The 23,735-nt window shown below is 48.3% G+C and overlaps 1 protein-coding gene across 1 annotated transcript in view; it reads left to right on the forward strand.

Moving 5' to 3' along the window:
* Positions 1–23,735, forward strand: part of VWF (von Willebrand factor) — a 171,899-nt gene that overhangs the window by 71,109 nt on the left and 77,055 nt on the right. The window contains 7 exon segments of the mRNA XM_030939152.1: positions 8,081–8,184; positions 9,751–9,889; positions 12,777–12,911; positions 14,814–14,960; positions 20,543–20,683; positions 20,895–21,008; positions 23,111–23,267. Of these exon segments, the coding sequence (XP_030795012.1) occupies positions 8,081–8,184; positions 9,751–9,889; positions 12,777–12,911; positions 14,814–14,960; positions 20,543–20,683; positions 20,895–21,008; positions 23,111–23,267 (937 nt within the window).

Consider the following 23,735-nt stretch of genomic DNA (forward strand, 5'->3'; position numbering starts at 1 on the left):
CACCTGCCCTTCATTTTTCCTGTAGGCAGGGATGAGTGAGGGGGCTATGGAGCCAGAGAGAGGAAGAAAGAAGGGCTCAACAAGGATGGTAATGGAGGTAGTGCTGGTAATGGGGTGTGGAGAAGGGGAGGCTGTTCTGTGGCAGAGTCAGCTGCCGAAGTCAGGGAGGGAGTTGTTACGAAAATGCCTGGAGTTGGTCCTCACGGGATCTGACAGTATATAAGAACTTAGCTTACAGGAGTGCCATAGGAAGCAAAGAATTTCCAGAAAATACTTACAAGTAAAAACAAGCATTCCCATTACAATTTTCCCAGGGGCTGCCTTCCATGCTATGAAAATGGAGAGACATATATATTTGCATATCATTGATGTATATGCATATAACTTACTATTTCAAAAAAAAGACATTGATGTCCCTGCTGTGTCACTAGCAAACCATGGGCCCAACAAGTCTCTTCCCCACAGTGAACGTTGTTTTCCTCATCTGTAATGTGGGTCGTGAGGTCTTGGCCAGCTCTTCACATTCCATGACTCTGGTGGCTGAAACAGGCGTGGAGGCCATGCATCTAAGACCGGGCTGGTTTGCGACTTCTGGCTCCTATGTGGATGTTCTGCTGCTGATGGCAATGATCTGAGCATGCCTACTCCTCCTCATCTCCCTCCCAAGTCTAATCTTAGCCAGTGTAGTATTAAATAGATGACGCATACACCCTGAAGGGTGCAACTTCCAGATGTTTCTCTTTCAAAATGCATCCTGTCTTGTTTTCCCCCGACTTCAATTCCTTATACCCAACGTGAATGGTGAGGGGTTGGGGCAGGGGCTGTAGAGGCCAGAATGGGAGAGGGCGGCTCTCAAATGGCTGTGGAGGGGACTTAGTGATGCCCAGGACTCCACTTGAGGGGCAGTGTGCTGGACTGTGGGACCTGTCGATATTCTGTAGAGGGAACATGGACTCAATTACCAGTGTGTCTCAGGAAGGCTGGGATTGCCATGTGTGAAGGACAGATGCTTGTTTTTCTACTTCCCCTTCAACTTTTTGTTCTCTCAAACAGAGAGACTAACTCTTGTTAATTCTCCCCTCCTGTGTGTTAACCTCTGAGGGTTTTGGAACTGTAAAGACAGTTTACAAACCCTGTAATTTGTAAAGACAGTTTACAAATCTCTCTGGTGAGGAGAGCCTAGTGATTGGCCAGTGAGCACCTTCGAACTGGAAGGGCTGTTTGGTGCCTCAGCAGAAGGTGGATATCATGAAGGGTCTCTAAGGAGGGGAATCTCAGACCTGGGTAGGAACAAAAAATAGGAGAATCTTCCTTCTTGCTCTTCTTTATTCCTGGGGCCTCTTGTATAGAAAGTCTCAGAGCTTTGGTGTGGGCACGGCATAGATCATTGTCTCTTCATCATACTCAGCAGGAAAAGGAATCACTCGGAGGACTGTGTCAGCATCGGATATGCTTTGAAAAGAACTTTCTTGCCATGAAGGAAAAAATACAGATAGCCTTAAATTTTAATAACCACAATAATTACATGATGACCCCAGATCCCAAGAGGACAGTGAGACTTCAGATACAGGCTGTGGCTGTCCTGTTAGGTGCTTGTTGGCATTCCTGAAGCACTGGGCATGCATTCTGAGGACAGCACTTGGATACCTGTCACGTGACGAAGTGACTCGCACTTCAGCCACAGGGGCTTATAAACTTGCAAGTTCATATTGTAAGAGATTGGGTTATTTTCACAACTGCTTCATTACGATGCCGGCGAATGTGCAAATTATTGAGGCCAGATTCGAGAGAGCAGAGAAGTCCGTGTAATTTATTAAGTGTGCGCAGCGTGCTGGCTGCAGCACGGGACACGTGTTCTTGGCCATAACACAAAGAAAATGGGGCTGGGCCTGGAAACACCCTGTTTGGGCCCATCTGATGGTGCAGACATTATCCCTCGGGGTGTAACTCTGTCCAGTCTGTCCCATGTGAAGGGGCAGGGTTGTGGGATGTCACTAAGGGCTTGAGGAAGGGGTCATGGATTCTGCATTCTTCTGAGGACTTGAAAGGGGAAAGGGAGGTGGCTTTTTCTTGGGGACAGATCTACAGAGAGCAGAAAGAGCACCGAGCAGGAATAGGGTGCAGAGGGCAGACCCGTGAGGCCAGCCTTCCCTGCTTTCCGATTCCATGCTCTTGCAGTCGTTCAGTCTTTACCGGAAGCCCAGTCACCTCATGTGTTATGTAGACACCTAATTTCTGTTCTGCCTCCATCATGCATGACTGTGGGCCCCAAGGAGATGTGTGTGAAAGCACTTTAAAGCCAGAGAGTTCTACAGAAGTGTAGGAATAGCTTTAATTGTTGTTTTTGTAACCAACCAAGACTGTCTCTGAGGCTGCACCCATCAGTTCCTCCTGCTGTCCGTAGGAGAGACCCGTAAAGGATGTTTTTTCTTAGATTTCCAATCTGTTGTGGACCCATGCTTTTGTAAATACAATAAAAATGAATTCTCATAAAAATAAAACAAAAAGCAATGACAAAAATAATATGATCCCACCCAATCAAAAAATATTGTTGGCCAGGCGCAGTGGCTCACGCCTGTAATCCCAGCGCTTTGGGAGGCTGAGGCGGGCAGATCATGAGGTCAGGAGATCGAGACCATCCTGGTTAACACGGTGAAACCCGTCTCTACTTAAAATACAAAAAATTAGCTGGGCATGGTGGCGGGTGCCTGTAGTCCCAGCTGCTGGGGGGGCTGAGGCAGAAGAATGGTGTGAACCCGGGAGTCAGGTTGCAGTGAGCCGAGATTGCGCCACTGTACTCTTGGCTGGGCGACAAGAGCTTTTTTTTTTAATAATTTTTTTGAGATGGAGTCTTGCTCTGTTGCCCAGGCTGGAGTGTAGTGGCGCGGTCTCAGCTCACTGCAACCTCCACCTCCCAGGTTCAAGTGATTCTCCTGCCTCAGCCTCCTGAGTAGCTGGGACTATAGGCGCCCGCCATCACGCCCAGCTGATTTTTGTATTTTTAGTAGAGATGGGGTTTCGCCCATGTTGGCCAGGCTGGTCTTGAACTCCTGACCTCAGGTGGTCTGCCTGCTTCTGTCTCCAAAAGTCCTGGGATTACAGGTGTGAGCCACCATGCCCCGACTTAAAAAAATGTTTTCTTTCTTTCTTTTCATGATCCCCAAATCTAGACTCTTACCTCCCACTTTTTATGACATACAACAGACATGACATGACTCTGCCACATTTCCCTAAGATTTTCTAAACACTTTCTCTCAGTTTCTGGGCTTACACCCTCACAGGTTGGCCCTGGCCCAGGGAATGCACTTTGAGCAGCCCTGTTCTCAGCCGAAGATTGTCTCTCCTCCTCTAAGGTGTCTCTGAGGGTCCACCGTACGCCCAGAAGCACCTGTTTGAAGATATTGGGGGACAGAGAAAGAGCCTCTCTCTTTCTGATTTGTCTTAGGCCTGGCACCTGCTTAGAGCAGAGGTTTTCTGGTTGACTCTGCAAGCTGCAGACCCTGTCTGCTCTTGCCATCTGGCAAAGGTCTCCTGGCATGGGAATGAGGATGGGGGCCCCTTTGCTAAGTGGTCTGCACCATGGTAAATGAAGGGCAGAGAAGCCGCGTGGAAATGGCATGGTATCGGAACCTCATACTTCTAGGTTTGAATCCCGGCTCCTGACATCTACTTAAGTGAGTGGCAAGTCACTTAACATCTTGGTGTCTTAATTTTCTTATCTGTAAAATTGGCTTACAGGCTGTTGGGTGGACTGGAGATGAGAGCAGCGAGCACATGGGAGGTGCTTAGTGAGTGGTGGTTTAATGACCACTACTACGATAAGTTCATGGTGGGAAACCGTGAATCCTGCTAAGAACAGAGATGCTGCAGGGAATTAGCACACACAGGAGCAACTTTTTAGATCCTAGTGTTCACTTTCTGAGACCCACTGGATTGATAAAATGAGGGAGTTGTACTAGAAGGTCTCCCAGGTATTTTTCTCTAGTTCAGAAAATCTTGGAGTGATGCTTGCCTGAAGCGTCCATCTCTTTAAGTTAGAATATTCCCTGCTCCCACCACCAGGTGACGGCAAAGCACAACCCACTGCCCTGCTCACCGTTCCTGAGTTCGGCCACAGGGGTAACTCCAGGAGCATCGTAGAGGGCGGAGAAGAAGAAACCCTGAAGCCCCATTATGTCAGCCCTTTTTATCACATGGGAGGAGACTGAGGACAGAAAGGGAACAGAGCCGGGTCAAGGCTTCATAGTTGTATAGTGGAAATTCTGGTCTCCTGACTCTGAGACCAGGGCTCCTCCAATCTGAAACGCTTAGGCCTCTGTCTGGGAGATGCTGACTTACCCTTTGAAACCTAGCAGCTACGTCTCCCAAACTGCTGGTGTTGGGAGCCTCTTGGCGGTGAGAAGTGTGTTTACGTGCCTGATCCCAGGATGCCCGGTTTCCTTACTGGCCCCATATGAAGACTGAAGGAGTTGGGCACCACTTCTTAAACTTCAGAGCTTGGGTTCAAGGGCCCATCCAGAGGCGGCCTCACGTGGGCATTGTACATTCTAAAAGGTCCCAGGAAGGGCCTGTTTCCGAAATATCTCCTGCATGGTCCACGATTGGTCACTCAGTCGGGCTTACTGACATAAAATAAGCAAACATTCATTTTGGTTAACAAGCGAGAGGTTTAAAGAAAAGTGGAACCTCATAAGTCCTCATAGGAAGAGTCACCACGCTCAGCAGGAGTTACTCCATCAGATCACTCTCCTCCTCGCAGACTTGTGGCTGAGTTCCGCTGCTGTGGCCTGAAAGTACTGATGGGGTAGGAGAATGAACGAAGGGCAGTTGGAAGGTAAACAAGATTTTGGAGAGTGGGTCGCAATGGTGTTCACGTATGGAGAGTTTGGGGACAATGGGACCTTTTCAGAGAAAGGTAATGAGCAGTTTTTTCCCCACTTTATAATTCTTCTTGACGCGGACCAACACGTAGGACCACATTCTCAGCCTGAGCCCTTCTGACTGAAGAGGTCATGAGTTGGTGAATAATGGGACGGGTATTTCTGCCAGGCTTTCTTGTGAAGTCTTCAGGGGACATTCATAGACTTTAACGCTACTAAGGTAGCCTTCTGATGTCCCAAAGGGCAGACACTAGACGGAGATGGTTCTCTTCATTTTCACTGTGAGGTTTAAGGGACTTGTCACAAAACTCGGTCAGGTACTACGCTGGCCTGTCCTGCTTCTCTGCACAGCTCCCTGTGGGCCCCGTCCATCCCCTAAATCACCCCTTTATTTCCACACCTGTCCACCTCCGTGAATTTCCACCTCCCTGAATGTCTTTGCTGCTTTGGGATTCTCTGGGTGTGTTTAGCTGGGCTATTGTTACCTGCTCTTCTCTCCCAAGTCACAAAGCCTCATGCTGTGGCCTGGAAACTCTTTCTTCTCCTTGAAGGTTATATTTTATCTCCTCTCCAGCTCTCTTAGGACCTAACTCCACACCACCGTGGCCTTCATAGCAGTCCTCACTTAATAATCAAGGTCCTATTATAATATTGTTGTCCGTGAATTAATAACCTCCTCTCGCTAACACGAGTCGGCAGAGAGCAGCCACGTGGTTTGCAGTGGGTGCTCGGAAGGAGGAGGTAGTGTCGGCTGCAGTCATGGCATTTTATCTCACACCCGAGCTGGGACTGGAGTGTTCTGTCCGCTAGAGGAGGGCTGGGCTTCCATAGACCCACAGCTGGGTGATAGGGACTCCCTGGGCCATGAATGCATTGTGGGTTTTCCCATGGGTTGAATATCATGGTGAGGGGTAAAAACATGCAGCATGCAGACCAAGCGGCCCGGGAGCCCCCAGCCAGACCTGTCCAAGGGGTAGGGGCAACACGTGCTGAGGTGAGGGGAGCCTGGCTCTGTTTCCCGGAGTCCATCCCTGCACTTCTGTCCCACGTGGTATTTGTTACAAGGAGGCGTGTTACCTGGTTTCCATTGACTGTAAGGTCCCTGTGGGATGCCTGAGTCATTCTTGTAGCAGCCACTAGGTGGCGGGCCTCAGGCTTGTCAGAGCTGACCCAGGATGGGGGCGATGTGGAAATTAACCCTAATTGTGACAGAGGCTTTGAAGGCTCTGCTAGAGAGTTTTTCAGTCCCTCCCAGATCCTGCCAAGGTGCCATCTTCCCTACTGGGCGTCTGAGCTCATGCCCTCCCAAGAACAGTGGTTCCAGGAGGTACGAGCTACCAAGAGTGGGGTCAACCTGCATCATCATCTCTGCCCTGTCATTCTGCCTCATTAGCTGGGGTCCAGGGATTCGGGGACACCTCCAGAGGCTGGGCGAAGGTAGCATTCGGTAGTGGAGGATTCTTCCTATTTCCCTACCCCTTCCCTAACACACACACGGCGCTCACATACGATTCTAGCCTGGGTCCTTGAAAGCCCTTTGTTCAGCCTAAGATTGCCCTGTTCCTAGGGATTTGTCTAGCTCCAGGCCTGGGAGCTCCGGCTTGTCTGGGGAGGGAGTGGGTTGCATGGAGCTGGAGCTGTCCAGACCAGGAGCTTCTCGCCCTGCAGGTAGCTCTGGAGCCAAGGTGTGATAGTCTTTCAGCTGGGGGTGACCCGGGCCTCTTTGAGAGCCCCCAAGCCTAAGCCACACCAGGGCAGGCATCCAGGGCTGCCCTCTGGAGTCGGGACAGAAGCATGTCTGCATGTTGAGCTTAGAGTGGGTTTGGCCAACTCCTCCTGAAACCACTGGGGCTGGTGGTTCTTCTTTTTATTCTTATTTTTTGAGACCGAGTCTCGCTCTGTTGCCCAGGCTGGAGTGCAGTGGTGCCATCTCAGCTCAATGCAAGCTCCGCCTCCCGGGTTCACGCCATTCTCCTGCCTCAGCCTCCCGAGTAGCTGGGACTACAGATGCCCGCCACCACGCCTGGCTAATTTTTTGTATTTTTTTAGTAGAGACGGGGTTTCACAGTGTTAGCCAGGATGGTCTGATCCTGACCTCGTGATCCGCCCGCCTTGGCCTTCCAAAGTGCTGGGATTACAGGTGTGAGCCATCGTGCCTGGCCTTTAGTTCTTTTTTTTCCCCAGCCCCAACAGACCTGAGAAGTACAACATGCTCACGTAAGTAGTTTCCCGAGGCATGAGGACGGGGAAGTAAAGCATACCCCGTGGAGAGTGAACCGGAATACTGGAGACTGGGCAGGAGGGGGGCCTGTGGCTTGGACCAGCCCTCAGACTCTACTTCTGATCGAGTGCTACTTATGCCCAACATTCGACCCTCACCTCCAGAGTGTTAAGTACACATTAATTTTATTCAATATAGTGTTCATTTTCTTTAATTATAAACATAATACATGCTCACTGAAGAACACTTGGAAAAAAAATCTTAAAACCGAAAAAGAAAATAAAATCCTCCCACTCCCTTATCCCAGCTCACCACCTGGAAGCAGATTCTGTATCTTCTTCTAGTCTTTTGTGAAATACATATAAATTTGGAACCATATGTATATACAGTTTTTCTTCCTATTTTAAAAATCAACAGTGTAAGTATTTCTCGCTTCATTTAAGATTCTTCCAAAGGGCCATTGTAATAACACCGTAGGATACCGGTGCCTGGCGATTCCTTAATGGATTTAGTCATTTTCCTATTGTTTTCCAATTTTTTTTTTGCAATGATAAATCTCCATCAATCTTTGTCTGTAATTCTATTTCCCTTAGAGAAATCCTTTCCTTGGGATGGCTAGGTGCAAGAATATGTGCATTTCAAGGCCTCTGGACATGATTTTTTGAAGTACCTTCGCAAAAGTGTCCAGGTTACAGTGCCCCAGCAGGGCATGAGAGGGCAGAGGGCAGTCAGTGTCTTTACTTGACAGGGAGGAGCCATGTAGATGGGAACCCATGTTTGCCAAGCCCCAGCCTGGGCGTAGGCTTCCTGTCCTGGCTTGGCCTGTAGTGGAAGCTGTCCCCTGGCCGGGTCCTGGTCCTGGTGCCGGTCCCAGTGCTGGGCCTAGGCTCAAGTCTCAGACAGTACTTCCTGGAGCGGGCTGGAGGAGGGCTTTAGATCAGTCACTGTGGCCCTGAAGACTTGGATTCTTTTCCCTTAGGTCCGGCATGAAAACAGATGTGTGGCCCTGGAAAGGTGTCCCTGCTTCCATCAGGGCAAGGAGTATGCCCCCGGAGAAGCAGTGAAGATTGACTGCAATACTTGGTGAGGCTCAGTGAGCGGCTGCCCCGGGGACCCAGGCCCTGTGGGTGGAGTGAGGGCACACGCGGCCACAGGACCTTCCTTCCGCACTTGACTCCAGCCCCCTGTGGGAACCCAGTTCCTCTCTGCCTTTCCTCTGTGCTTGTGTTTCTCCATCTGTAAAATGGGGAGAATCTTTCTCATCACCTGTGCCCGTCCTGCATAGACACTATTCAACAGGTTAGTACAGTATCCCTTATCCGAAATGCTTGGGACCACAACTGTTTTGGATTTTGCATTATTTTGGACTTTGAAATATTTGCATGTATATAATGAGGTGTCTTAGGGATGGGACCCAGGTCTAAACATGACATTTATTTATGGTTCATATATACCTGATGCACATAGCCTGAGGGTAAGTTTATACAATATTTTAAATATGTATTTAATGTGTATTTAGTATTTTCGCCATTTGTGCATGAAACAAAGTTCTGTGTACATTGAACCATCAGAAAGTAAAGGTGTCACCCTCTCAGCTACCAACATGGTGTCATGTTGGTGCTCAAAATTTTGGGTTTTGGAACATTTTGGACTTCAGATTTTTGGATTAGGAATGCTCAACTTGTATTTCTATTCTGAGAGATGGGCCCCACGGAAGACAGGGACCTCGCCCCACCAGTCATTGGGTTTGTGGCCAAGCTGCCAGTGGGTACGGGATCTGGAGGGTCCTTTCCTTGCAGGCCTTACACTGCCCATGAGCACAGCGTGAGTGAGCTTGCAACGGCATGGTTTGAGGCGAGGGTAGCTGGTTGCCTTCTCCTTTTTCCTTGGCCATCCTGCACATAACCCCTCACCCTGCTCATTCACCCTGCCTTCGACTCTGTGGCTGTGCACAGCCTTGGAAAGAGGCCTACTGGACAGAGGCAGAGAGGGCTGTCTCTTGGACTTGAGGTCTGAGCTTACCACCTCTGATGCACAAGTGGGCTTCTTGATGTCAGCTCTGGTTACAGGTGGTGGCAGGGTGGGACACGTGGCAGTGGGCAGATCACTATAGATTTTAACACGTAGCTACGTACGTGTTAACGTGTAGCTATGCGCACAGAGCCGCTCCTGGCAGAAGTGCATGCTTCATCACTCTTTTCCAGACTCTGGGCTTTCCCACTATTGTGTCTTGCTTTTCCCGTTAGCCTCAGGCTTTCAACCTCAGTGTGTCTGTTTGACAGAGACCCTGTGGCTAATCTCAGGTAGATGTGGCTTCTAGGGTGAGGCTGAGCGAATTCATAACAGGAGGCCTAAAGAGCATCTGGGCCTCCTCCCTGGCAGCCTGACTCACTTTGGACAACCCCTTCCCTTCTTTGCATCAGTTTCCCCCTTTTAGGGAGAGCAGCTAGGCTTCCCTGTGTCTCGCTGGGCCCCATGCTGGGCCTGTGAAGTCCACACTCCATGCTACAGGTCCTCATCTTCCTTGGGCTTCCTGGAGGGTTGGGAGGCACCCAGAGTATTCTGTGTTCCTTCATTGTCTCTATTGCCCAGATGGGCCCCTCAAACCCAAGGTGCCCAACTTGTCATCCCTGCCATGACTGCTCCTAGTGTCTGTCGGGACCGGAAGTGGAACTGCACAGACCACGTGTGTGACGCCACGTGCTCCACGATTGGCATGGCCCACTACCTCACCTTCGACGGGCTCAAATACATGTTCCCCGGGGAGTGCCAGTACGTTCTGGTGCAGGTGAGAGGTGGGGAGATGGGGAGAGGGTGCTGTCTCTTTCTAGGAGGGGTGTGTGGTGTGCCTCAGCTTGGGTTCTGTGGGCCTATCTGCAGAAACGACTCTGGGTCTGGTTTCTACTGGAGTATTTTCCAGTCCTTCACAGAGGTGCCTGAAGCGGTAGGGGATTTGAAGCTCAAAGTGATTGTCCATTTTCCCTCTGCTCACCTGGGGACTTCTAAAACGAAACAAGCTTGTTTGTTGTTGAGGATTGGTGTGGGAGAGAGGCTACTGCCAGTCCACGTTAGCACAGATGTGGAATTAGAAAAAGGCCTCTGTTCCTTCTGGCAGATACAGCCTCAGTCAGGGTGCATAGCTGAGGGAGTGGGTTGGGCTGGGATTTCAGTCCCGCTGAGACTCCCTTCCAGCACCCTGGGCAGTGCACAGTCTGCACGTGGTGTGCAGTGGCCCCAGACAGGAGGATGGTTGAAATGACCCCTGGAGTTTGCTTCCCATGGTATGGCCTTGTGGAATTCTCTGCCATTTTAATTTCTAACTTGGTAGAATTCAGAATGGGAGGAGTGGGAGTGTAGGACACGGGAAAGTCATCCTGTCCAGCGGGTGAGAACGAGTCCAGGAGTCCTCACTGGTGAGTGTGGGCAACAGCCCCTCTGCCTCCCACTCCCCACTGCATGGATTCTTGTAAGTTTCTCTTGCTGGTTGACGTCAAATGTGTAAGCAAGGAAGTATGAGTGCTTTTCTCCCCAGAGCCGAGGCGCTGTACTCTGTGAAGCTTTAAACAAATATGGTCCCACTGTCTCCATTCCCAGGAGGAGGAGGGAGTGGGGGCTTGGTGTGGTCTGAATGGAAGACCACAAACCCATAGGAGCCCCAGCCCCAGAGGCTGAGTTGCAAGAGCTGGTGAGTCAGGCAGCGTGGGTGACTATGGACCGATCTCCCATGTAGAGCATGCTGGGCCTGGGGCGGAGCCAGCAGCAGCCTCCGCAGTCCCCACCTCACACCTGGGCTGGCCTAGAGAGGCAGGCTATGTGCTGGGGTCACAGGGCATGCAGACCAGGCAAGGAACCTGTGAGCCGGGCGGTATGCGCCCCTCTAGAGCTTTCCCAGAGGGTTCTATATGGAAGTTTCCCAGCCTCAGCAGCAAAAGCCAAGGCGGCACCAGCTTTGCAGAACAACTACACAGCCCGTTTCAAATCTGAACATCCAGGAAAAAATTAATTCAGTGCAGCAAGGACCAGACAGCCAGTCAGCATCTACCGCTCCCAGCCCTTCCCTGTCCAGGCCAGCTTTCCCAACTGGACCAGTTGTAAAGATTCCCCTCCAAACGGTGCCCTGTGTGTGCGGCTTGTTTTCCTTTCCCACAGCTGTTTCTGTTGTCTTCTGCAGCGTTGTCCTGGGGCCCCTCCCCTTTCTGCTGTCCTCCTTTGGGAGTAGCATCAAGACCTAACTCCCTGTCTTTCAGAAATCTCAGCTGATGATAAGAACAAATAAAGCACTTTTTCCTCTTTTAGCCTTCGCCATGCATCAACCTAACACAAAGCCATTTAACCTAACAATCCCATTAAGTTGAATGGAATCTTACAGAGGTCAGATTGTGTGTGTTGTATGGACACATGTATATATATGTGTGCATGTGTGTATGCATGTGCGTGTGTATGGCTACGTGTGTGGGTGTATGTGTGTATGACTACATGGGCCTATGTGTGTGTGGGTGTGTGTGTCAGAAAGGTGAGTGGTTTGCTCAGTGTTGCCAGTAAGTGGCAGAATCAAGATTCACACCTTGTTTTTCTTTTCTTCTCTTTTCTTCTTTTTTTTTTTTTTCTTTTTTGAGATGGAGTCTTGCTCTGTCGCCAGGCTGGAGTGCAGTGGCGTGATATCGGCTCACCGCAGCCTCTGCCTCCTGGGTTCAAGCGACACACTTTGTTTTTCTCAGTTGAACATTTTATCTTTTTTTTTTTCTTTTTTTTTTTTGAGACGGAGTCTCGCTCTGTCGCCCAGGCTGGAGTGCAGTGGCCGGATCTCAGCTCACTGCAAGCTCCGCCTCCCGGGTTCACGCCATTCTCCTGCCTCAGCCTCCCGAGTAGCTGGGACTACAGGCTCCCGCCACCATGCCCGGCTCATTTTTTTGTATTTTTAGTAGAGACGGGGTTTCACCGTGTTAGCCAGGATGGTCTCGATCTCCTGACCTCGTGATCCGCCCGTCTCGGCCTCCCAAAGTGCTGGGATTACAGGCTAGAGCCACCGCGCCCGGCCCTTATCTTTTTTTTTTTCATCGTACCACAATAGTAGCCACCATGGGAGAGAGATTTGCCAGGAATGTGTCCCCTTTTGCTTAATTTTCTATGCAATTGACCAGCAAGGACTGGAACTCCCTTATCGTCTCCACTCATCTCGACCTGGCAGTTAAGGACCCGTGGAGCTGTGTCAAACCGTATTTGGTTCCGTTTCTGGGCCAGCAGTTCAGAGGGATTCAGCCAGAATTTAGAGCCACAAAGTGCCCTGTGGTCAAACTGTCCCAGCTACCTGGGTGGGACTCGAGGCAAGGGCTCCAGAGGGACTCTGATGGGCTCTAGGCAAGGCCTTTGAGCCTGATGCATCCATCAAAGCAGGCCACATGTCACCTTCCTTCCCTCCCCTGCCTTCACTCCCACCCCACTCACTGCAGGCACCTGGCTCATCTTTCATGGGCAAGGTTCACACACCTGAGGGCATTAACCTGGGCATATCCCCCTTCCCCCAGGCGCACACAGACACACATATGCACAGCCATGGACATGGCAAGATCCTGTGACACATACTCAAAGGCCTGCGATGAAGAGATGTCAATCTTGTGGTCTGGTGAGAGCCAGTGGGAATAATGGTCCTCTCATGGACCACTCTCTTTCCCTAGGATTACTGCGGCAGTAACCCTGGGACCTTTCGGATCCTGGTGGGGAATGAGGGATGCAGCCACCCCTCAGTGAAATGCAAGAAACATGTCACCATCCTGGTGGAGGGAGGAGAGATTGAGCTGTTCGATGGGGAGGTAAGTGCGGCCTCATCTCCTCCACCCTCATGTCCCGCTTTGTGCTGTCACTTAAGAGGAACATTTTCCAAGCATTCATTTAGAACTTGTGTGAATGGAATCATGCACAGCCATTAAAGGGGATGAGGCAGAGTTGTTGCAACTGACCGTGACGTATTATTTTATGAGAAGAACAAGTGGCAGAGCAGTATTTTAGTGACAGTGCAGTGTGTGTGTGTGAAGGATGTGCACATGCATCTGCACAAACATGGGAAGAACCAGTGCTCACCTCTGGAGTAGGGTGGGGACTGGAGGGTAGCCGGGCTTTCTTTGTGTGCGTGTATGAAGTGATGTTATGGGATATGTTGCGTATGTTTTTCTGTTCTTTTCAGATAAACTTTTTTTTTTTTTGAAATGGAGTCTTGCTCTTTTATCCAGGCTGCAGTGCAATAGTGTGATCTCTCTTCTCACTGCACTCTCCACCTCCAGGGTTCGAGCGATTCTCCTGCATCAGCCTCCTTAGTAGCTGGGACTACAGGTGTACGCCACCGTGCCCGGCTAATTTCTTGTATTTTTAGTAGAGATGGGATTTCGCCATGTCGTCCAGGCTGGTCTCGAACTCCTGACCCCAGGTGATCTACCTGCCTTGGCCTCTCAAAGTGCTGGGATTACAGGTGTGAGCCACCGTGCCCGGCCAGATAAACATTTTTAAAGGAGCTCAAAAGAGAAGTAAAGTGATTCAGTCCCCTATGTACTAAGAGCTTAAGAAGTAGTTCTCAGAAGTGTACACAAGACTCTCTTAGAAGATCTTGTTTAAAATGTGGATCCTGGAGCTCCATCCTGAGATTCTGACTCAGTAGGTCTGGGCATGGAGTGCTATGGAGACCCAGGCTCTGGGCACAAACCTGTCCTGGTATATTCATTTTCTCCCGTGGCCTCAGCCTGCATCTCTGCCTTCTTCCCAATACCCACCATTGACATCAGGGGATAGGAGGTGAATTCTTCACCATTATGGAAGAAAACTACTTAGCAAGCATAATGTATTAACTGTGGGTCAGTAGTGTCAACTCTGTTTCAAAGGACAGCTCTATTTAGGGCAGAGTGATAGTGATGATGCTGAACAGGTGTGCAGACATGTGAGGGATAGATTTGCACATGTGATGAGCTCTGCACGTGATGTGTTACTAACAAGAAGACCTCTGCAAAGGGGTGACGGCGGTTCTCAGCCTCAGTCTCAGTCTCAGTCTCAGTCTGAGGAATTAGAGGGTCCATCACGCATGCTGAAATGGGCCTCGAGGGTGCAGCACTGGCAGGGATTGGGCCAAGTCAGAGGCTCAGGTCAGAGCCCTTCTCGAACCCGCAGTGTATGCTTCCTGGCACTAGCACTGAGTGCCGCGTTTCCTTTTTCTTTAGCTCTGTCTCCTCCTGATGACAGTGGCTCTAAGGAGGGGGAGGTGGTGGGATACAGGAAAGGTGAGAGTCTACTGCTTATTTTTATAGAGGAATAGATTTTTAAACAGTCAACTAGAGATGCTTAAAATCATTGCCATGTTGAAAACCTGTCTAGGGGACCACTATATTTAATGACTAATTGTCAATAAAACACCTTTTGTGAAGCGATGGATGGTCTTCGGCTGATTGGTTTCATAGTACTTTAATTTCATAATCATGACTTTGCTGCTACCTCTGTTACCGTCTCTTGGTCATGGACGCCTGGAGAGTGGTGGTGGTGAGATGGCCACAGACATGTCATGGCGTGGGGCTGGCCCTGCAGGGGTGCAGTGGCATGTGGGGTCATGGAGGGGTGGTGGTGCCTGCACTCGTGGGCACTGGAGACAGATGGGCAGGTGTGGAGTGGAGGGAGGATCTGGCTGTCAAGCCTACCGTTCATCCTCCTGTATGTCTTGCTTTGTCTTCCTCCAGGTGAATGTGAAGAGGCCCATGAAGGATGAGACTCACTTTGAGGTGGTGGAGTCTGGCCGGTACATCATTCTGCTGTTGGGCAAAGCCCTCTCCGTGGTCTGGGACCACCACCTGAGCATCTCCGTGGTCCTGAAGCAGACATACCAGGTCAGTGGCTTTTCTTGCTTCATCTTGTCGGGGACTTGGCCTTTGGAGCATTTTCTGCTCCCTGATTAGCAAACCATTGTCTCTCTCTCCTTTCTTGGGGGAAGGTGGTATTCAATTAGGACATGAGGAAGTCATTATTTCTTTCTCCTGCCTGATTGCCCTGGCCAGAACTTCCAACACTATGTTGAATAGGGGTGGTGAGAGAGGGCATTCCTGTCTTATGCCAGTTTTTAAGTGGAATGCTTCCAGTTTTTGCCCATTCAGTATGATATTGGCTGTGGGTTTGTCATAAATAGCTCTTAATATTTTGAGATACGTTCCATCAATACCTGGTTTATTGAGAGTTCTTAGCATGAAGGGCTGTTGAATTTTGTCGAAGGCCTTTTCTGCATCTATTGAGAGAATAATGTGGTTTTTGTCGTTGGTTGTGTTTATGTGATGGATTAGGTTTATTGATTTGCGTATGTTGAACCAGCCTTGCATCCCAGGGATGAAGCTGACTTGATTGTGGTGGATAAGCTTTTTGATGTGCTGCTGGACTCGGTTTGCCAGTGTTTTACTGAGGATTTTCACATGGATGTTCTTCAGGGATATTGGTTTAAAATTCTCTTTTTTTTGTTGTGTCTCTGCCAGACTTTGGTATCAGGATCATGTTGGCCTCATAAATTGAGGATTCCCTCTTTTTCTATTGATTGAAATAGTTGCAGAAGGAGTGGTACCAGCTCCTCTTTGTACTTACCCTCTGGTAGAATTTGGCTGTGAATCCATTTGGTCCTGGACTTTTTTGGGTTGGTAGGCTATTATTGCCTCAATTTCAGAGCCTGCTATTGGTCTCTTCAGAGATTCAACTTCTTCCTGGTTTGGTCTTGGGAGAGTGTATGTGTCTGGGAATTTATCCATTTCTTATAGATTTTCCAGTTTATTTGCAGAGAGGTGTTTATAGTATTCTCTGATGGTAGTTTGTATTTCTGTGGGGTCGGTGGTATTATCCCCTTTATCATTTTTTATTTAGTCTATTCTTCTCTCTTCTTTATTAGTCTTGCTAGCAGTCTTATCAATTTTGTCGATCTTTTCAAAAAACCAGCTCCTGGATTCATTGATTTTTTTTTTTGAAGGTTTTTTTTGTGTCTCTATCTCTTTCAGTTCTGCTCTGATCTTACTTATTTCTTGTCTTCTAGCTTTTGAACTTGTTTGTTCTTGCTTCTCTAGTTCTTTTAATTGTGATGTTAGGGTGTCAATGTTAGATCTTTCCTGCTTTCTCTTGTGGGCATTTAGTGCTATAAATTTCCCTCTACACACTGCTTTAAATGTATCCCAGAGAGTCTGGTACGTTGTATCTTTGTTCTCATTGGTTTCAAAGAACATCTTTGTATCTGCCTTCATTTCATTATTTACGCAGTAGTCATTCAGGAGCAGGTTGTTCAGTTTCCATGTAGTTGAGTGGTTTTGATTGAGTTACTTAGTCCTGAGTTCTAGTTTTTTGCACTGTGGTCTGAGAGACAGTTTGTTGTGATTTTTGTTCTTTTACATTTGCTGAGGAGTGCTTTACTTCTAATTATGTGGTCAATTTTAGAATAAGTATGATGTGCTGAGAAGAATGCATATTCTGTTGATTTGGGGTGGAAAGTTCTGTAGATGTCTATTAGGTCTGCTTGTTGCAGAGATGAGTTCAATTCCTGGATATCCTTGTTAGCTTTCTGTCTTGTTGATCTGTCTAATGTTGACAGTGGGGTGTTAAAGTCTCCCGTTATTATTGTGTGGGAGTCTAAGTCTCTTTGTAAGTCTCTAAGGACTTGCTTTATGAATCTTGAGTGCTCCTGTATTGGGTGCATATATATTTAGGTTAGCTCTTCTTGTTGAATTGATCCCTTTACCATTATGTAATGACCTTCTTTGTCTGTTTTGATCTTTGTTGGTTTAAAGTCTGTTTTATCAGAGACTAGGATTGCAACCCTTGCTTTTCTTTTGCTTTCCATTTGCTTGGTAGATCTTCCTCCATCGCTTTGGTTTGAGTCTGTGTGTGTCTCTGCATGTGAGATGGGTCTCCTGAATACAGCAGACTGATGGGTCTTGACTCTTTATCCAGTTTGCCAGTCTGTGTCTTTTAATTGGGGCATTTAGCCCATTTACTTTTTTTTTTTTTTTTTTTTTGAGATAGAGTCTTGCTCTGTCGCCCAGGCTGGAATCCAGTGGTGCAATCTCGGCTCACTGCAAGCTCCGTCTCCCGGGCTCACGCCATTCTCCTGCCTCAGCCTCCCGAGTAGCTGGGACTACAGGCTCCCGCCACCATGCCCGGCTCATTTTTTTGTATTTTTAGTAGAGACGGGGTTTCACCGTGTTAGCCAGGATGGTTTCGATCTCCTGACCTCGTGATCCACCCGCCTTGGCTTCTCAAAGTGCTGGGATTACAGGCGTGAGCCACCGCTCCTGGCTGGCCCATTTACATTTAAGGTTAATATTGTTATGTGTGAATTTGATCCTGTCATTATGATGCTCGCTGGTTATTTTGCCCATTAACTGATGCAGTTTCTTCGTAGCATCGATGACCTTTACAATTTGCCATGTTTTTGCAGTGGCTGGTACTGGTTGTTTCTTTGCATGTTTAGTGCTTCCTTCAGGACGTCTTGTAAGGCAGGCCTGGTGGTGACAAAATCTCTCAGCATTTGTTTGTCTGTAAAGGATTTTATTTCTCTTTCACTTACGAAGTTTAGTTTGGCTGTATATGAAATTCTGGGTTGAAAATTCTTTTCTTTAAGAACGTTGAATATTGGCCCCCACTCTCTTCTGGCTTGTAGGGTTTCTGCCAAGAGATGTGCTGTTAGTCTCTTGGGCTTCCCTTTGTGGGTAACTCGACCTTTCTCTCTGGCTGCCCTTAACGCTTTTTCCTTCATTTCAACCTGGTGAATCTGACAATTATATGTCTTGGGGTTGCTCTTTTCAAGTAGTATCTTTGTGGTGGTCTCTGTATTTTCTGAATTTGAATGACAATATCAAATTTTCTTTAGGTTTCTTAAAGAGGCAAAGCAATCATGCTCAATATTATTATAACACTGCAGACTATTCTAGGATGTTGCCTTACCATTTAGCTGTGGGCTGGTATGTTTTGAGAGCTATTTGTAAAATTGCTAATAACCAACTTTTGAGAATGGTTCCACTGTTTAGGGTCCAACAGGTTGTTGGAACATGAATGATTTCTTTAAGTGCCATGTATGTGACAAGTAGCTCTGGCTACTCTGGCATGCTGGTTTAATTAGGCAGGAATGGCCTCCACAGCATCCCTGATAACACTATCCATTTTCAGCTTGTACAAGCCAGTGAGGCAGCACTGCCCTCACTTCTCTATGGCAGCCCATCTCATTCCCATAAAGCATTAACAACTCATTCATTCATTTATTCAACAAATACTAAGTTCCTGTATGTGTCAAACATTGTCCTAAGTGCTGTGGATACAACAGGGGAAAAGTCACGTGTGTGTGTGTGTGTATGTCTTCCATGTATTTGTTTTTTATTGCTGCTATAACAAATCACCAAAAACTTGATAACTTAACACAAATTTATTATCGTATGGTTCTGGAGGTTGGAAAGCTAAAATTGGTGGGCAGGGCTGCATTCCTCCTAGAGGCTCTGAGAGAGATCCCTTTTCTTGCCTTTTTTACATTCTGGAGGCTGCCTGCATTCTTGGCTTGTGGCCCCATCCTCCATATTCAATGCTAGCAATGTAGCATCTTCCACTCTTTTTCTCCGTTTCTGCTTCTGTCTGTCACAGCACCTTTTGAACTACGACCCTCCTGCCTCCCTCTGATCAGACCCTGTGATGACATTCAGCCCACACGGATAATCCAGAATAAACTCTTCATCTCATACCCTGGTGCGGGTCATATTCTAGTGGGCATGTTACTATAGATAGTTTGGGCTGATGGGCCCTGTGAAGAGGGAATGTAAGAGCAGAGTCTTTGGGGAAGGAAGGGAATGAGTCATGCCAGTATCTGTGGGAGAGAGTTTAGGCAGACAGAACAGCACGTTCCGAGGTCCTAAGGTGGTAGGTGTCTGAAGCGGTTGTACAAGGCGGCCAGTGTGGCTGCAGAGGAGGGACTTGTGGGGAATAGTAGTTGATGAGGGCAGGGAGAGGTAGTAACCATACCATGGAGGCTTCTAGGCTATGTAAAGATTATTGGCCTTTTGCTCAACAGTGAGAATATTCTTCTTCTATGTTTCCTGGTAACTTAAACCCCTTGTACCAAGCCAAATTCTGCTTATTGAAGCAAAATAAAATACATTTTTTCTCTTTGTCTCAAGACCAGGGCTCTAAGTATGTTGTAAAAATGTAGCACCTTTTTTTCTCCAGGGCAAGTATTTTCAGTTTTTTCTGTAGTTTTTTTGTTTTATTATTATTTTTAGTTGACATTTAACTGTATGTATTTACTGGTGACAGTGTGATATTTCAATACATGTATACAGTGTAATGATCAAATCAGGGTAGTTAGTATATCAGTTCCCTCAAACATTTACCATTTATTTGTCTTGGGAACACTCAAAATCTGCTTTTCCAGGCACTTGAAAATGTACAATAAATTGGCTGGGCGCGGTGGCTCATGCCTGTAATCCCAGCATTTTGGGAGGCCGAGGTGGGCGGATCACAAGGTCAGGATATCAAGACCATCCTGGCTAACACGGTGAAACCCCATCTCTACTAAAAATACAAAAAATTAGCCAGGCGCAGTGGCGGGTGCCTGTGGTCCCAGCTACTCGGGAGGCTGAGGCAGGAGAATGGCATGAACCCGGGAGGCAGAGTTTGCAGTGAGCTGAGATTGCGCCATTGCACTCCAGCCTGGGCAACAGAGCGAGACTCTGTCTCAAAAAAAAAAAAAAAAAAAAAAAATACAATAAATATACAATAAATTGTTGAGACTTACAGTCACCCTGTGGTGCTACAGAACACTAGAACTTATCCCTCCTCTTTTCATAGTGTTTACTTGTTTCTCACTCATTAGTAACTACTTTTTCAGAACTTGTTGCATGTTGCACTCCATGATGGGTGAACGTGGAGACAGGTGAGACATACCTTCCTGATTACATGTGTGATAGAGCAGAATTCTGCCCAGCCTGATCTGAACAGGCTGCATTTCTCCAGGCAAGGGGACTCACCTGCCCAGAGGCAGGCAGTTGTGTAACGTTCCATCCTCAGACCCCTACACCTCCATTGGTGGAGAAGTGGAACTGGCTCCTCTCTCTGCTTCTATGCTTGTCGGGGACAGTGACAGTTCCCACCAGTGATCTCGGGGCCAAGGCTGCCTGATTCCCACCTCTGCCCTTGGCTGACTGTGTGACCTGGGCATGTTGCCTCTCTTTGTTTCCGTAGCTTTAAATAAAATGGGACCAGCAAGGAAGCTCAGGAATACGTCTTGGCAATGGCAAGTCTTTGCTGCTCACCTCAGGCCTCCTCTGAGTCTCTGTCTTGCTCCTCCTCCTCTTCCTTGAATGCCCTCTGCCTCCATTGCTGCCAGGAACGTACCCCTTTCCCCCGAGCCGGAGGGCCTGCCCCTGGGCTTGGTGGTGCTCATCCCCTCAACTTGTCTCTCAAGGAGAAAGTGTGTGGCCTGTGTGGGAATTTTGATGGCGTCCAGAACAATGACCTCACCAGCAGCAACCTTCAAGTGGAGGAAGACCCTGTGGAGTTTGGGAACTCCTGGAAAGTGAGCTCGCAGTGTGCTGACACCAGAAAAGTACGTCTGGGTCTCTGTGTGGACAGAGCCCAAGAGCCTGCTTCCCGTAATGTCCCCCGTCCCCGTTCTCATGGGGGCTGGAAGGGGCTTTCTGGGTGGTATGAGCTTCAGGTGGCTGCAGGGTGAGGAGGAGGGTCTCTTGGATCCTTCTGGGCTCAGTAACCCCAGTCTGACCAGTTGACGGCTGGCCTGTCTCTTGCCTGGTTCCCAGGTACCTCTGGACTCATCCCCTGCCACCTGCCATAACAACCTCATGAAGCAGACGATGGTGGATTCCTCCTGTAGAATCCTTACCAGTGACGTCTTCCAGGACTGCAACAAGCTGGTGAGGACCTTGAGGGGAGTGGGAAGCGGATGGTCCCAAGGCTTGGCCCGGTGGTATGGACACTGAGCGTGACCTTCTAACGTGGACACTACCCTGGTGTCTTGACATTATCTGCACCAAGACACCACTTCAGTTTTTTTCTTGGCTTTCAATCTGGGTAACAAAAAGTAAAATCAACAGTGTCTGGGGGGAAGCAATGCCTGGCGAAACATTTCCTTCTGCATGAGAAGTAACTCCCCTTGGCATGTGCCAACGCTTCTTCTCTTTTGGCCCCAGTCTTAAGATTTGTTCTCATATTGAAGTATCTTGTTTTCAACACTGGAGCCAGAGATTTCCTCTTCCTGTTACTGCTGCATTTGTCCAGACCAAAAGACCTTCCTGTCCCACTCCCCAAAAACTCTTGGTGCCCATTTCTTGTCTCACAGAAATTCTTTTTTGGTCTTAATTTTGGTGATTTTGAGTCCTCATATTATGATCTATTTTTGCATCTTTAATGACAAGGAGGATTTCCCCAAGGTTAAGTGCAGTTGTCTCTCCTTCTTTTTCTTTTTTTTTTTTTTTTTTTTTGAGACAGAGTCTTGCTCTGTCGCCCAGGCTGGAGTGCAATGGCATGATCTTGGCTTAGTGTAGCCTCCGCCTCCCGGGTTCAAGCGATTCTCCTGCCTCAGCCTCCCAAGCAACTGGGATTACAGGCTCCTGCCACCATGCCCAGCTAATTTTTGTATTTTTTTTTTTTAATTTTTTTTGAGACGGAGTCTTGCTCTGCCACCCAGGCTGGAGTGCAGTGGCCGGATCTCAGCTCACTGCAAGCTCCGCCTCTCGGGTTTACGCCATTCTCCTGCCTCAGCCTCCCGAGTAGCTGGGACTACAGGCGCCTGCCTCGTCGCCCGGCTAGTTTTTTGTATTTTTAAGTAGAGACAGGGTTTCACCGTATTAGCCAGGATGGTCTCGATCTCCTGACCTTGTGATCCGCCCGTCTCGGCCTCCCAAAGTGCTGGGATTACAGGCTTGAGCCACCGCGCCCAGCCTAATTTTTGCATTTTTAGTAGAAACTTTCACCACGTTGGTCAGGCTGGCCTCGAACTCCTGACCTTAGGCGATCTACCCACCTTGGCCTCCCAAAGTGCTGGGATTACAGGTATGAGCCACCATGCCCAAACATAGTGCAGTTATCTCTTATCTGCTGCATGTATGTGGGTATACATATGTGGACATGGGCATATGTGAACACAAGTCTATGTGCACACACAGCCATGCATACATACATGCTGCTGTGTAGCACCACCAATGTGGGAGAGACTGGTTGAAAACATGGACCTCAATTCTCTTTCTGTCTATCCAGTGATTTTCAGTCTCTGAGGTACTCCAAAGGATACTTACATTCCCTGGTTTGGTGGAAATCCTGGGCATCTGAGTTGGAAGAGTGAGGACAGGGGAGGAGTGGGGGACATTGAGACTGTTGGAACGTCTTGGAAACAATGACCTACTCAGTGTCTGAATTCATTTTCTGTCGTGACTGTCCTGAAAAAGTCCAGTGTGTGTAGAGGCGTGTTTTGGGGATGAGGAAAGGTGGGAACTGGTTGAACTTGATTTGGAATCAGAGTCTAGGCCCTGTTGTCCCACATACCTGCCCCATAGCGCAGTGAGGCAGCTGCAGGGTCTGATGCATTTCCCCATTCTCTTTGCTTAAATGAGGCAAAGAAAGACAGTGACCAGTACATATGTGTGTTTGTGTTTTTGTAAAAAACACCCTAATGCTCATGAGGCTAACAGTGGGTTGTGAGGACAGACGGGTGGCTGAGCAGGGAGGTAGGCAGAGGGACAGAGGGAATGTTCTTCTGGAAAATCCTCTGGCTCATCGTGTTCTGCAAAAGGCCAGCAGCCCCGCATTATTCACCTTTTCTTGCTGGAATGCAGATTAGAAACTAAGAATCTTTCCTTCCCTCCCATTCCCTCTTTGAGACCATTTAGCTACATTTCTGCTTCTACCTGGAAACCCTCCTTATCCTTAAATTGACCATCAGAACATTTGCACCCAGACTAAGAGCCAGAGTTCCTGACACCTGGCCATAGGCCTGGGCCACCTGAGGCTGCCTTTGCAGGTGGACCCTGAGCCATTCCTGGATGTCTGCATATATGACACCTGCTCCTGTGAGTCCACTGGGGACTGCGCCTGCTTCTGCGACACCGTTGCTGCCTATGCCCACGTGTGTGCCCAGCACGGCAAGGTGGTGACCTGGAGGACAGCCACATTGTGCCGTGAGTCCTGACGCACTCATGTTCTCAGATGCCCTTCCTTCTTCCCATGTGTCTATGCTTTAAGACCTTGTGAGTGCAGGGGGATACCTTCATGGGAGAGAGAAGACAGAGCTCTAGTATGGGACTGGATGGCCAAGGGCTAAGGAGGGTTAAGATGTTGGCTTAGTAAGAAGTTCATATTATGGGTGAGGTGGGACATGGATTCAAGACATGAATATTGGGAGATTTTTCTTCTGGAGAGATTCTGGCAGAAGGAGAAAAGGCAATACTGATGAAGGAAGTCGATTTATGTCTTTAATTAGGCATAATTATATTTTCCAATATGAGTGATCAACTCATATATTCATGTCTACAGAGTCTTCCTTCTTTGGACATAAGCAACTTAATGTTTTTATGTAGAAAACTGGGCCAGGCACAGTGATTCACACCTGTAATCCCAGTGTTTTGGGAGGCTGAGGCCAGAGGATT

Source organism: Rhinopithecus roxellana, chromosome 10 (assembly GCF_007565055.1).
Source record: "Rhinopithecus roxellana isolate Shanxi Qingling chromosome 10, ASM756505v1, whole genome shotgun sequence".
Classification (NCBI taxonomy): Eukaryota; Metazoa; Chordata; class Mammalia; order Primates; family Cercopithecidae; genus Rhinopithecus; species Rhinopithecus roxellana.